Source organism: Varroa destructor, unplaced genomic scaffold (genome assembly GCF_002443255.2).
Source record: "Varroa destructor unplaced genomic scaffold, Vdes_3.0 BEIS01000002.1, whole genome shotgun sequence".
In the NCBI taxonomy this organism is placed as follows: Eukaryota; Metazoa; Arthropoda; class Arachnida; order Mesostigmata; family Varroidae; genus Varroa; species Varroa destructor.
Window position 1 is genome coordinate 16,308,845 of NW_019211455.1, and position 15,645 is coordinate 16,324,489.

Here is a 15,645-nt window from a genome sequence, read left to right on the forward strand (position 1 = left end):
TACATATATATATGTATATTATGTTAGTTCAAAAGTGCGTTTTGATTTTTTGCCGACGTCTTAGTGTTTTTGGAGCATCTTAATATCAGTTGTGACATTTTGTAAACTACCATAATCCTAGTTATGTTTCGCGTGAATCCGTAGCGTATAGCTCAATCATCAAAGGGTTAAAAATGAATACCCACTGGCTTCCCCTAAGGAAAATTTTCAAGTAGTTGCATATTCATTATGAGCAAGCTGTCATCGTAACTTCTTTTTACGGCACTTGTGTGGCATACGATACACACTAAAAAGGTCTACCTAAGAATTTGTTTTCCGTTATCATTAGCTGGGTAAACTACGAGATCAAAATCAAGCTCCATCGCCAAGCCACACTGTTGACATATTCATGACCCCCCCCCTCCCCCCAAAAAAAACAGTGGTACAACCCTAATACTACTAATGTAGGTCCTTAGGTACCACCTGTACATAAAAAAAATCGCGATTTATTCTTTCTCTCTTCGATTTTTTCTAAGGAGGATGAGAAGAGGACGGCCCCTTCTTTTATATATCTAGCTCACTAGCCCCTGACTTTTCTCTATGACCAGTCCCTTTCCGATTAATCTACACACAGACAAACTTGACTCACGATGAATCCGTTGGGGAAAGTTCTTCTTGCCTGTTCCTTAGCTGAAAAAAAACTTGCGTGCAGCTGCCCCCATCTCAAGGGGCGCTTTTTCCCGTGCTACGCTACCCGTCCGTGTCCTTTAGTTTACAGCGAGGATAAGGAAGGAGGGAAGAGGCAAAGTATATCTCCTCTCCGAGTCAAACACACGCACAAGGGCACAACGAACGAAAGACACCAACCAGGGGGGAATACACAGAATCAAAAGACCAGTCACTCAGCAGTCACGACGATGATGAAGGGTCATTCCCGAGGGACGCATCTTCTTCTCTGGGGAGAAGAGGGGGCACTTGCTCTCATCGTCGTTTTTCGTGCACTTCGCTTCGTTTCGGCCACGCTCGCTTCTCTCCTTTGCATCAGTAAGACCGCGCGGCAGTGCGGCAAAAAAATCGCTTGCCAGTTCATCAGCAGCGTTACGTCGGTCCGTTGCCATCCCTAGCTATGCCAGGCCAGCAAAAGTCAGAACCAGTGTTCCGTTTGCCTTTTGCGTTCGTCTGCTGTAGACAACACGGAGGTATGATACTAGTGTAATATATGGAAAAACGAGAAGGATGGCAAAAGAGAAATGCACTGCAGTGTGTCGTCCTAAAGGCACGATGGCTTGGTGACGGAGAAAGCCTTCAGGGCAGTGCCAGAGACATGTTAGAACTGGCTGACATCGTGCTTGGGAAACGTCCGCGGGAACGCGGCTTCTTGAAGCGTCGCGGCCGTCGCAGCCTGAGTCTACGCAGGCCCCAATGGGCGGAAAGATCATATACATAGATTTGATTTCCGCTATGGTATCAATAATGCGATTGCAAAATATAAGGCCAATAGCATTTGGCATATGATTTACAATTAAACGAAAGGGAGAAAAAATTTCAGCTTGATGCTAAAACGGTTCGAATTTCATTGAAATATGAAAACAAATGAAAAATATCTGTTATTAATAGTAGAGCGTTTATGATTTCCATTGTTTCACACAAAAGTAATAAAAACTACAAGAATAAGCCTAACGATACGCCTGTGCGCACTTTTCAATATGTCCATTTGCGCTTTTCTATTATTTTATGTTGAAACCGCCTTTAACTGAGCCAAGGAGGCAGGCAAAATCAAAAACGTATATGAGACTACAACGGTATAATCATTATAACATTATTTATAATAGCACGAATCATAGAAGTCATATATTAAAATGAGTAGTATCTGTGTAATGCGTTGGAAAACGGTCATAATGATGACTAAGTGATGACAATGATTTATTTCATCTTAGAGTGTGCACATTTCAATCAAGTTTTATCACAGCCCTAAATACTGTTAATGACCAATATTTTTTTTTGTGTTTATATCTGTTGTTACGATTGTTTTGATATTATTATTCATATTTATATTTTAATATATTACAAGCATTATATGTTTATTTGTTTACTATATTAGTTTTCTATTAATGTTATGTATGGCGTTTAATAATGTACAGTACAATCTATATAATAGGTATGGTTGGACTTGCATAGCGGGTTAGCTTATGTAAATTCATCTAATTAACAACACAATCCAACTTTTCAAAAGAGACACTCCTAACCCAGTACCTGAAATGCAAGTGGCGTATTTCACCGAGGCCAAGAAAGAAGACGCTCAGCTAAATAGTCATCAATCTCTCAATTTGACGAGGATGGATATTGCTCCTCAGCCAAAAATATCAGATAATTGTCGTCACTTCAAGTCCACGCTTCTCAAGTCTATTCTGTAGATAAATACGATACACTGCGGAATTGTACTGGACCTAGCTCGCTGGATGGCCTGCGTTCATATGTTCCATTGAACAGGTCTCTCGTTCTCGTGGGTAACGTATTTGTCTGCAAATGTTAAAAACATGTGGTGGTCTTGGTTCGAATCCGAGCATAGACACACATTGTTTTGTCGTCGGAGATAATCATCTGGTGGAACGCCTATCGGCAGTGGCAGGCGTAACACATCGAGTATTTAGTGTAGATACTCTGTTAATGTCCATACCGGGTAAATTTATTTTCTATAAGCCACATTTATCCGTGTTAGTTAGATGTTTCATTTTTGACAGATTTGGAATACGCAAAAAAGCAAACATATTTTTTTTTATTACGGCTCACGTCAAACAAAAACGTGATCAAGGACTTGCTAAACTCACTAACTACTAGTTTATTCTGAGTGGTATTTGTATAGAATTAGGCTTTGTCTACTTATAAGAAACGATATGTTGTGATAAGCTGTCCAGCCATTCCTTTCTCCGAGGCACCATCAAGTATTTTTTATGTGTATAAGGCACATCAAAGATTTTTTATTTAACAGTATTAGGCGGTAAAGGTAGTAATGCGCCCTAATATCGAACCCTTCTTGAAACCTATCAGGTCCTCATTTCTCTCGCGTTCCAAACAGGAAATTCGACAGATCGGTCGTTTTTTCATATCAAATGTTTGTGTTTAACATAAAGACGTCTAGCAGCTTAAGTATCGGACGTACAACTCAAAATTAGTTTCATATAGTGATCTTAGGAGAATTTTCAGCTGCTAGCATCGAAATATCGAACGGCATCCCAAAAGGGTTAATATTAGGACATCCTTCCCTAGTTTCCTTATTTGCTAACATTGATTCTATAAAGCTTCTGCAACCATTCGCAGCAACCAGCACACGATGAAAAGCCGGTTCGGTTTGGAAGCTTATTGGAAACGGCGCATTTCAATTGTATACAGTATCATCTAACAATTACAAACAGAGCAAAATAATTTGTATATTCTTCCCGACGCTTCTTATGGTGACCTGCCATAAACAGCTTAGTATTTTACGTGTGAAGATGTAGTATTACTATATAGTTATTCCCATTTTACTCTTGTATGATTGCTAGATGTGTACCTAAACAGGGCAAATATAAAGCTTGCCGTCCTAAAAAGTGTGCACACGATCCGAGTGCGATGCCAACTGGGGCTGGGGAACTCCCTGATGATTTCCCGCCAAAGTCGTAGTAAGTGCCGGATGAGTAGACATGGCTGATCCGGTCGGGACAGTGTGATGTAGGGCAGGTAGCGATATGGCGCTTTGCTGTCCGCCTGCCACAGAGACAGAAGCTAAAGGACCACCAGGTAGCCCTGAATGTGGAGTTACCCCGGTACCGGACGACGTTGATGCCCAATGATCGGATACAGAAGCGTCGCTATCACGAAACCCCTTGGCGAAGGGATTGCTGGCTATTTTCAACTGGGTTATCTGGAAACGGAACAAGAAGCATACATCCCGGATTAAATTCATCACAAGTTCACATGTCCATTAACTCCGCACAATTAGCTCAAAACAGCCAAAGTTCAGTCGCTACCGAAAAAGCACTACTGAGTGTTAGTAGTAAGTTATCAAGTAACAGAATTTAAAATCTAACCCTACGACTGAATGCACTTCAACTTGTCAGTAAAATAGTAGGTGACCGGCAGAAGTAAATAATAAATCCACTCTTTCTTCATACAAATCGTATAGTATTTACATGGATTGTGTTAGCAAAGGCAAGCTACGATAGCTGCCAAGCTGGATAAATACCAGTTGTTACCGCTACGCCGACTACTTGCGGTGCACAAAATGAATAGGTATTCACGACAGCAGTCGGCTAGCGATAGTGAGTGTAAAATCTTGAGAGTTATCCAATGGCACGATATGGGCTCCGCTTGCCCATCTTTTTATATGGTATGAAGGAGCCGGCGTGCGGACGGACCACTTGTGATAGAAATGTTCTTTTAGCTTCACTTTTGACTTTTCGCTTCATCGAACCCTGGGTGCCCTCATGTAACCGCTTTAGGCGAACCTCGCGATAGAGACTCGGACACCTACTGCAACGATAGCACTTTGAAAAACTAAATAGATTCAATGATACTAGTAAGTCCTGTCGTTCACTGGCGCGTTAAGGACAACCAGGAGATAGAAGATCCGTCGTTTCGTTGGCGTGAACAGAGCGGTAAAAGTTTGGAATCGCAATGAACAAGAATCACAATGTCAGAGTGGAGTCGACGTGAGGGCGAAATACGATGACATCCCGTGAGCATATGATTAATGAGGTTCTATGATATAACCAAGCCGGTGCTTCATACGGATATGTAAAGAAAAACGCTACTCACAGCTCTCAATACATATTCGGGTAAAATTTTGACGTGAATTTTTATCTTTGCAATGTCGATCAAACTAGGGAGTTATCAAAATTAGATTTATTTCGGTATATAGCGATCACGTGGAAAGGTCATCTTTTATTTCCTAAATACAAATTGTCGTTTCTTCTCCACAGTGCGCCTCGAATAAACTCCATACGGGTCGCAAATGACTGGATGCCATGTCCATTTCAGCGGCAGATCGATCCTTTCCGTGCGCTGCGTTGATGCGAGTTGCAGCGGATAACAATCGATTACCTTTGATACTTTGCCATAGAAAAGTCCGATGAAGCACCTAAATACAATTGCCATATATCAGTGGGCATGTTTAAAGACGTTTTTTCTTTGGCAAGCCGAACCATCCGCTTAAATAAGCCTTGACAGCTAGATGCTGAAGTTCCTATGAACTACTGCTGCTGCCCTATGGCCGATTCAAGTGCATTCCGCCATCTTTCTCTGGCTGTCTTCAGCATGAACTCCGCCTTGTCCCATGCGTCTTCTCCAATGCATACGAATGATCTAACAGACAAGCTGCTTCTATTAGTCTACGGCCTCAGTGAATAGTTTTCGGGCGTCCACCAAAGCTGCTGCACAGGGTTTGATAGAGAGTTCCAAACTATGCACCATTCGTCTGTCTCTCCTTAATACTGCGTGGACTTTAGCAACATCTCAAGTATCGGTGTCGCGCATTCTTCTCTATGAGGTAGCAGCAGTTTCCCACTAGCAAGCGTCCTCTATAGAGCTCGTGAAAGTGAGTGGTTTCATCGTCCTCTGCTTTGATTCCGCTGGGTTACAGCCAGCGTCAGTGTCCAGCGGCAGTTTGTCCTGTAGGAGTTCTCTCTTCCGCAAGGCTCGCCAACGGGGGCATGCCGTACTGCTAATAGAATAGAACAGGCCATTCTAATGGTAACACGCTGCTGGTGCTGATGCCACACTGCTTCTGTTGATACGACCGAGTGAGAAGCCGTGGGCCGAACCCCGATGACAGCGCCCGATGCTTCTTCCATCCAAGAAGTTTAAGGATGACGGCGGAAGGCGGCCGAGGGGACGAGGTCAAACAGGGCTCATAATGGATTTAATGTACCTACTCGCAGCTATAGTGAACATTCACTGCCACCTTCGCTTTGCATTACTTTTCGCACTATATTAGTATACCTTTCAGACATTTCGAGTCCGCTCGCACGCCAAGTCCGATAATCGCTCGTTACCTAAAAATACCTTATACGAAAGCTTTGCGTGAATTCATCTGTTATAAGCGATCTCTATATAATATCTATACTAATAATAATAATAGTAATATGGTAGATACGTGTGCTGCCATTTCTGCCTTCAGGCCAGTTGCTTTCTGGACAACTCAGTCGGTTACTCGACTGTTCGAGTTAGAGCGCATGTTTGTGTACAGAACAGTCCCCATAGAAACGCTATAAAGCTGAAACATAATACGGTCTAGTTTTGCAGCCTTCGATAATACGACCATGAAAAGGACTGCAGTAATAAAGCTTCAAACTTTTTCTAAACTATTCAATTAATTCTCCGGACGGGTTCAAGGAGTCTTTCTTCGATTTGCCTTATTAACACGTGCGCTGCTTTTTATTTTACTCACCTACAGTTCGGCTGCCATCTTGGGGTGATGTTTCACAACCATTCAAATATAAAATCGAGATTAAAATAATACAGATCTCAGCGAGTGTACTCTTCAAAAAGCTGTCCCAATTATTTTTCAAATTTTACGTCCAGTAGTGACGTTAGGCGGTACTTTAGACGGCCCATTTTTAGCACGAAATAAAATGGGCCTATGCCTGGTTTCAAACCCAGACAATCCCCGCTGTCCCTGAACCCCGTAGACAAACAAGTTGCTTCTACACTTTTACGACGATTCTGCCAGAATCAATATCGACCAATACATGTTCCGAACAAAAAACAAATCCTCCAAACTGAATAATGAATTGAAAAATCAGCGTAGCATCTCTGGGCCTCTCTCCTTTATTCTATTTCGAATGGGCGAAACCAATTTGTGCAATTAGCTTGTGGGATCTGTCTACGGGACTCGCGTAGCTGCCTTTAGTTGCTCGGGCCTTAATTAATTATTTATTTATACAGGTACCAGGCACTTATTTTCAAAATGCATTCCCTTCCTGCTTAGCTTTCCCTCGATGAACGTTTTTCATGTGCGATCAAAGTGAAATTTTGCATAACATATTCACTAACCCCACTCAGATATGGGCACAAACCCGAACCGGACAGATTCTCTGACACTGGCTTTGTAACGGCAACCGATATTTCACATGGGTACTTCACTTGTATGATTGTGATGTTGAATTCGAAATTGGCCTCCCGTGGTCATCAACTTTCGCTTGAACGGCCAACCACATGGATAGGGAAAATCAACGGCGTTTTTCTCTCGAACTGTTGTTTTGCTTTCGCTTTTAAATTTTCATTATTTGCGCGCCAAGCTAGAGATACACGGACTAACCAATAGCAAGAACACATCTGTACCCACTAACTTCGAAGGCTACCATTATCGGCTGAGCATGTATAAATGGCTGGCAACGTGATGATCCAGGTCGTTTAATCGACAATACTAAAGGGCTTAACACTAACCTCTACTGGTAGATTGCCTAGGACCTGCTTGCTTGATATTACTGACGGCGGAATTGCTTGATTCACAATATGGATGCAAACAGCGTTTCGGTTTCAAGCACGTTGGAAAATGGCGATTTAGAAACGCGATGATTTGATTTTTTCCGTACATACTACAATGATGAGCTTAGTTACGAGGAACAATACACCGACAGGTATTTTGCTACTATTGAAGTGCACGAGCGTTCTCTTCGTACGAACCAAAGAAGATGCCTAAATTACAGCTACGCAATCTCGAAAACATGGACAACAGATCTGTGTTCGTTCGGGGAATCAATTGTTTAAATCAAACGCACACGTTGAGACATACATTTTTCAGATTTCCAGCATTCAGTGTTATCAGGAAGAGGTCATACAGTAGGTAGTAACCTACGAACTTTCGGTCGTCCCTATCAACAAACATCTTGTATTAGGACAATCTAGGACATGAGCAGTGGGTAAATGATATGTACATCGACAGTTGGGAAAAGAGGTTATTACTCTTCAGCTCTTCAACCGTTGCTACGACGCTCGCCGCTCCTGACGGACGCTGTGCCAGTGGCTGTTGGCCACAATCAAACCTAACAAAATTTGAATCGCAAATCAAATCGAATGACTCTGATGTGGTAAATATAGGAACAGGCTCCATATGAGAAGATAAGTAGAATACACGACGAGCCCAGATTCGATTCCTGCTACCCTTGTCTCTGGCAGGCGTAGTGGCTGGCACCACCTCGTGGACGGCTGGCCGGCAATTATTTATTGCTCTCTGTTTTCACCTGCTGGGAGCGTCTATTTGAACAGTGAACGAATGAAAGAAATCGTTCTCAGTGGATCGCTATGAAGGTCTGGCGACAATGCTCTCTAAGCAACAGGGGCGCGTATATATCAGCTATATGGATATGAAACAAAATAGGTGGAAAATGACAAAAGCAATCGAGTGCGCACATAAACAGTCATCCGGATGCCTCTATCGCTCGAATTGTCCTATGTTTTTCCTACGAAATGAAAGTTAAGGTTAGCTCGGTAACGTCAAATTTCTAAAGGTACAATTGTAACACGCAGTCACACAAGTGACTCTAATAAAGCGTCGGCTAACAGACAAGTTTAGCTGATCTATTTTTACAGATGTAGTCGTTACAAAAAAACAATTTTTAATTTTATTCGGTCATTCTCGCATCAGAAACGTCAGTGTTACCGCTAAGTACATTGCATCAAAAAGCAGTGCAGGAAATCGGAAAACTCACTATCCAGTAGAACACCATTTATCGTTTGATCCTCAAAGGTTTTGCTTTGAGTTGGAAAGTTAGAGCCACAGAAAGGACACCTACAAAAATTTACTGTGACGCCTATCTGAATTTCTCACAAAAACTATTGCCAAAGAAGTAAAATATTCAAACCCTTTAAAAACAACTCCGCTCGCTCACGCTGATTCATGCCATTTCTTACTGAATTAACTTTCTTCTGCTATACCATATCCTTTTGTCTAGATGCGAGGTTTTTACTTCGCCGCTACACGCGCTTTCGTCGCTTGAGGCAGATAGCTGTTAGTAACTATAATATTTTAGAGCACTGAGCCAACTTCGCTGGAAAAACCGACAACAGATTTCAGGAGACACACGGCGAGAGATGAACTCTAACGAGGTCAAGCTTAGGAACGCTTTGTACTGTTTGGCTTAACGATGATCCAAACAGAGTTCGGATCCAGAGTCTCGAGTGGGGTGAGGCTAAAGGTCCGTGTAAACATTCATGTTTCTCAAGGTTATTGTCTTCAAACGTTCTCCTTCGAAGCCGTCACTCTTCGTCCAATCTGCATTAGAAGTTCGTGCTATACTTGACGTGCATCCATATGGATGCATTGATGATAGTTTGATGATGCACCTCGCACTGAAGGCTGTCATTGCATAGGAATAGTCTATTAATCGCAACGATGCTGTAACGAATAGCGGATCGTTCTCGTCGTGTTTACGGTGGGTAACTGTAGTGCGTTCCCCACTTGACAATCATCCCTGAGTTTATGTCAGAAATGCACCTCCTTTCATCGGGATGTGCCGCGCTACGGAGTTTCGATCAGCAGCTAGCTCAGTTATTGATCGCTGAGTACCTAGTCGTTCCCATGGCTATAACCTGAACAGGCCGCGCGAACAGTCTCGATTGCTAAATAATACGTTTTAACCTAGGTACTCTTCATTAGGTCCGTTGTTAGCGAGTTTCGTCAACAGGTCTAATAGAAGAAAAAAAAGCGTATTTCTAATAGAGAGGACGGCACTAGCGTTTCTCTGTCGGAACAAGCCATAAACAAAAACACATCACCATTTTGGTTGATACAAGCAATAGGGAAACGAGAGTTCTAGTAAAATAAGGTCGATAAACACAACAGCCGTCGGTTAATCTTGCTGGTGCTTTCAATGGCGTCGTTGCAGCTGCGGCGACTGAATGTTGTCGATCTCTTCCCAACTTTTTCTCTGGCCGCTCCTTACAACATTGATGATCTTCGAGGCCTGCACGATGCTGTAGCTTTCCGAGGCCATGGGTCTAACTTTGGGTCCGGCAGCAGTTTGGCCTCAACAGGACGTCCGATATCGTACAGTGTGTTTGGGCCATTTGGGTGCGTCATGACCCATGTGATTGTGTGTGGTTGTGTTATATAAACTATAAACAGCATGTTGACGCGGCGGGAAGTCCAACCTTAACAATATGCCGGACGACAGTGGACGTTCATTTTGTGTTGAATAGTGAACTGCCAGAGGATCCTCTCTAACGATTACACATAACTGTGTGCGTGAGTCTGTAACAGTCACTTGTTATTCTTTTATGGCCAGGCTTATTTGCGGCTCTGACGACCCGGTACAAACGGTAAAAAATCGGGATAAAATGTCTACTGACCGGGCGTAGTGCACACGCAACCCAACGGTTCGAGCATAATAAAAATATTAGTAACACGATTGCGTTCGATTTGGAAATTCTGAAAGCCTGTGTTTCTAAAAAAGAGACATTAAATTAATACATCATTTGGTGGTTATACAGTCTACCCGACCTGGTGATAACCACAAGGTACAAGATATTTCAAGGTATGATCTTATTTGTATGATCATCGTTAGTTCACTGTTGCCCTAGTGCTTTGTAGGTAGACACGTTGCATACTGACCCTGTGATTTTGGTAGGCAGTGACTGCGATAAAGCGCGTCTCTTCGAATGTAAACGTTCGATAGTTGGTGAACTCGTGCGGCCCTCCCGACCCACGTTTAGCGTCATCATCCTGCGCTTCTGGAGCCGCTACGTAAACGACATGGAACCTCGGTTGGTAACGATGCATTGAGTTTAAGATGATCTGAAATATCAGCGACTTTTTATTTATGCGAGTTTACGCGTTTAGCAAGCAGTTATCTCTTTATCAAGAAAAATTCTACACATTTCTACCTGTAAGACCGTCATGAAATTGTCAATAATAACGTTCGACAAAGCCTCCAGTACTGGGTTCCACTGCAAACTGTGTGCAGTAATGATAAAAGAGCTGAGCCCATATACCTTAGCTTTTTTGGTTCACACTCCACATTTTGCCGCAGAAACGTTAGTTATTATACGAGCGTAGGCAGATCTCTGAAGCGTCAACTCACAAGAAAACTGAACGTACATGTCGTAAGGATTACCGCTCTGGTGATCGCACCAGCTGACGACCATTGAGTTGAACGAGCAACGGCTGAAAACCCCATACCTTCCAATTTGGCCCATTTTGAGCTACTAGGGTGACTTTAACCGTTCCATTCTGAGAAGGCTATAAATTGGGTCAATATTTGAGCCATTCATTTTGTGATCAGAGTACGAAGCTATCTCGTTTCTAATTTATAACATTTTAAACAGTCGCGTTATAAAAACCTCAAGTTTGTGTAAATTCTATTTTGCTTTGTATTTCTTTTGTGAGAAACTCTAGCCGTAGCATTAGCAGAGACGAAAGAAGCCCGAAGAAATTTATTTGAAAAATCTGCTCTAAATAATAAGCTAATATCTAGCGAAGTATGAACCCTTTGTGTACAATGGACGGAAGTATCTAAAAAGTAGAGACTGTTCCTGATGTCAAATGAGCGTGTTATTACATGTGTTTGAGAGAAACCCTAACGGGAAAAAAAGCCGAAATAATATCGCCCTGTAACAGCTGGCGTTCCAATTTGCCGCGATGCTCTCGAGCGATTCGCGACGATTCGTCTGGCAGAAATAAGTAACATTTCAACATGTTTTCATCGTGATGCCTAGTGTAACCTTGCTTCGAATTTTTCTAGCCACTTCATCAAACAGCAAGCTCGGCGTTGAAACAGCGCCGAATCATTCTAAATTATCTGAATCATCTATTCTTAGTAGAATACCATGTTCGGTCAGTTGCCAGTGTCCAATACGTGAAGTGTTATCGAAGCTCAATTGTAGTGTGAAATGTATATGTTAATCGTACTACAGGATCGTATGGACAAAGCGTTAATCAAAATACTTGCAAAAAATAATTTCATTGTATTAATATTTTATTGTATAGCTATGATACATATAGCATTTGAATATGCGCGCCAGGAAACCTATGCGATTTTCGGTGCACGTTTTTCTAAATAATTCCAAACGGTCATGTAGCAACTACTACTAGATTGCGGAAACTTATCGGATGCATAGTACGTGCTGCGTACTATAATAAAAGTACAATTGAGATACATGTAAAGTCAAGAAATGATGCTGGTAAGACTAGTCTGTATCAACGTTTATGTAAATCTTTTATGCGTCAATTCTTTGACGTGATCGATCTGAAAGTAGTTATATCTCGTATCATTAGCCGGCACAGTTCTTAAACACCCCTAGTTCTTAAACACACCTACAAAATCGTATCTGTTTTTGGTTGGGCAAGCTATCGAGCTAGTAAATAACAAAAGGCGTCGATCGTTCCTGAACCAAGAAACGAACCACAATCAATTCTATTAAACAAACAGCCATATTTACTGCAACTTTTATTTTATGAAGAGCTATTATTAAGCGGATCCGATCAGTCGCTCGCTCCCCTCTTCAAACAATATCAGGTTATGCGGAGAAGATTAAAGATTAGGGAAATAAAAAGAGATAGATATACACATACATATATATATGGTTTTACTATCGAAAACAACGTCGCTCCGAATAAGCTACTAGGCCAGGTATTGTGAGTAACTTATCTGCCGCCAAGTTCTGTAGCTTAACTGGTTGGCTTTGAATAACACAGCGTACTCGTTGATCGCCGGCTTGTCAAGAGAACTTTAGAGGTAAGAAATCTGGACTGAAAAGACTCACACTTCCACCCACACGTGACCTGTACCTTTTTCTGCTGAGTGCGTACGGCTGCGTGCGCTAGCCAAGTTCAACTCAGTCACACCCGTATGTGTACTGAGCCTCTTGGTAGATCTGTGTCTAATCCATAGTCTTGTCTTAGTCAGTACCGATCACATCTCCCTATAATGGCTATTTAGCCTGTTTTGGTTGTGATCATTAGGCAACCTTTCGTCGTTTTTTTCGCTTCTATCGAAAAGCCATATTTTCAAACTAAGTTGCTACCCTCGCACGAGCTCAGTTTCTACCTTTGTTTCGGTTTACCATGATGTATCAGCACCGGTTAGCAAAAGCTTAGATTGCGGTTCTCTTTATATCGTTAGTGAAGGTCCTGGTCTATTGAGTACCTTTCATTTTCTTCAAGTCGAACTCGTCTCCAAATCTCTTCATCCAGTCTAGCTTCACCGGCCCCTAACGGTCACATGATTTCGGCTTATTCATGGCATTGTTTCTTAAAGGCAGGTCCAGAGAGGCCAGATGTATGTGGTAAAGAACAAAAACGTCTTCGTCGACTGAGTTCGTAAAAATGCAATAGGAAAATCTGCTGACCATAACGCGAATTTGAGGCAAGAGATTTCTCTGACAGGGATATTCCCACATACAACGGCTTCTTTATCAGTTGCAACAACACATAATAATGAAGTTCTGAAAATTTTTACCACTGTCGTATCACAACTGTCAGACCTGTACGTTGAACCTGCATTCCCTAGTAACATTTACATTTTGTTGGGCATGTTTTCATAGAATACCCAGCTTTACCGCGACATTGAAGAGCTGAGAAGGAGGATGGCAAACAAAATGACGTTTGCCGTCTCGCGAAAAAAAATCGCTTTCCTTGGTTTTCTTTACCGGCTACAGCGCCTAGATGAATACAGAATTTGTGTGCAGTTTGTATGTTAATGCTGGTTATGACGCTGGCCGTCTTTTGACCAGTGGCCATTGCCACCCGAATCGGTGCGTAGGAGGTGGGTGACAATTGACAAGACCCAACTTGACTTTGCTATCAATGGTATTACAGCTAGCGGTGTCACGTCGACCGAATACATTTTCGTAGGAGCTGATCATTATTACTGTTGCTAAGTCGCGTGTCTTGTGAATAGAACCAAGACGCTTGTCGAGGGAGCTTTATGGTCAAAGTGATGTTTAGCGGAGTGCCAGATCTCCCGATGACACAGCCACTAAAGACTGCGGCAACTGGCGTTTTTGTGCTTTATTTTAATGGCGAATAACAGAGCAGCAGCTTCTGTAACTTACACGTCTTGATGTATATATTGTCCATCGTCGAAACTGTGTAAGCATCTTGTATGTCCGATTGAGCGCCTGTTGTGACACTGCGCACACCGTAACACCTCGAGGTCAGGTAGAGAGTGCCTTTATGGTTGTGAGGGTTACATGTTTTAGTCTCTATTTTACCTGGACTCTGCCAGATCAGCTAGACCCAACTCGCCAAATGAGAATAAAGTTAAAGCCCATTGGTCCGCTGCGAACGACTTGGAATAGAAGGAAAACGTCGCTACTGACCTATCGCATCCTTGGTTTTTAAATATCACTAAATATTTAATTGCTCAGTTTTTTCAGAAACGACTACCACCTACAGTGGATCCGACACTACTTGAGATTAAAGAGAGCAGTTCCTGGTTTAGTCTTCCTGCTTGAGTCATTTTCAAGGAAGCAGACAATAGCCTAGCTTTTGACGCCTCAAGATGGGGTTTATTCTTTTACTTGAGTACCCGATAAATGAGCACATTTCACCTATTGGTTAGCTCCGAATATGAAACACGAAACGGTCTTTTCTTTATTCCTATTTGGTTCAGTCTCGTCACATTCTGGCCTGCTCCACCGCTGTTTTATCAGGACGAATTTGACCATTACCCATTTAGATCCCCACCCCTATCGTCACTCCATGTGCCTGACCATTAGCGCTCTCCTCCAGACCACAGGCTCAATTCCACGACGCGGAGTCCTACAACCTCGATTCCTTTAGATCTATATCGTGTGCTGGCAGTTTCTGCCGAACATCTGATCTGACCACATTCTTGAAGATCTTGATTCACCCTTATCCATCACCCTTTGCATGGCCCCATATAGCTTCGCTGCTAAAAAGAAAATCTTCGCTCCTCTGTGCAGTAGCAGGCCAACAAGACCAACAGCTGATCCTCATCAACTAGCCAATCAGCCTGTTAGGAAGATCGGGTAAGTTCTGTGGTACTGCGTGAAGTTTCGTAGGATGCTGAGCTTCTATTATACGAAGTTTGTCGACGAAGGCCACGAACGTTGAGGTGCAAATTGTACTACGCGCTAGTGTCACAATAGTGTACCGTGGTCACACGTTGGTATAATGGTCTGCGATCATGATCGAGTCCCATATATACAGAACTTACCGTACATCACTCTCGCTTCACATGAAATCAGCGTGTGGGGTTTGGCCACGGGCTTCAGGCGACAGGCTGCTGGGCCGGTTGAAATGCATTCGTTCTGCTCAAAGAAAAAGTTAAGCGACCGGAGATGTATAGACGAAAGCGAACGGGGTGGTATGGGAAGGGCACTCCCGTCGGATACTTCCGGCCATAGCCCATCAGACTTCCTGCCCGCGCACGTTCAAACTGGTCGAACGCAACGCCAACTAACCCCCTGACCAAGATTCGTAGCTAGGAAAAACGAACCCTTCTTGTCTTTAAAAAAAAAAAAGAGTCCATGGCCATGGAACAACTAATATATCCTATCCTAACTATATGTAGGTAGTTTGTAGTCATATATATATATAAATAGGTTCTCTTCTAGTCAACGTCGAATAAAGCATACAATAGTAGGAGATTAAAACGCAACAATGAAAACACGGTTTAACACTTGTTAGGCTCATACTTAGAAACATCACCCTTTGGTGGTAAATAA

At 42.6% G+C, this 15,645-nt stretch overlaps 1 protein-coding gene across 4 annotated transcripts in view; it reads right to left on the reverse strand.

Annotated features, from left to right (window-relative positions):
• The window catches only part of LOC111244355 (T-box transcription factor TBX10-like), a 36,409-nt gene that overhangs the window by 3,254 nt on the left and 17,510 nt on the right, over nt 1-15,645 (reverse strand). For 3 of the 4 annotated variants that reach the window (XM_022791365.2, XM_086979464.1, XM_022791363.2), the window contains 2 exons: nt 10,568-10,750; nt 1,855-3,880 (listed from right to left, as the gene is read on the reverse strand). In XM_022791365.2, coding sequence (XP_022647100.1) covers nt 3,560-3,880; nt 10,568-10,750 — 504 coding nt within the window. In that variant the 3' untranslated portion in view covers nt 1,855-3,559. Of the gene's footprint in view, nt 1-1,854; nt 3,881-10,567; nt 10,751-15,645 lie in introns of those variants that run through there. The other variant, XM_022791364.2, reaches the window with a different exon arrangement.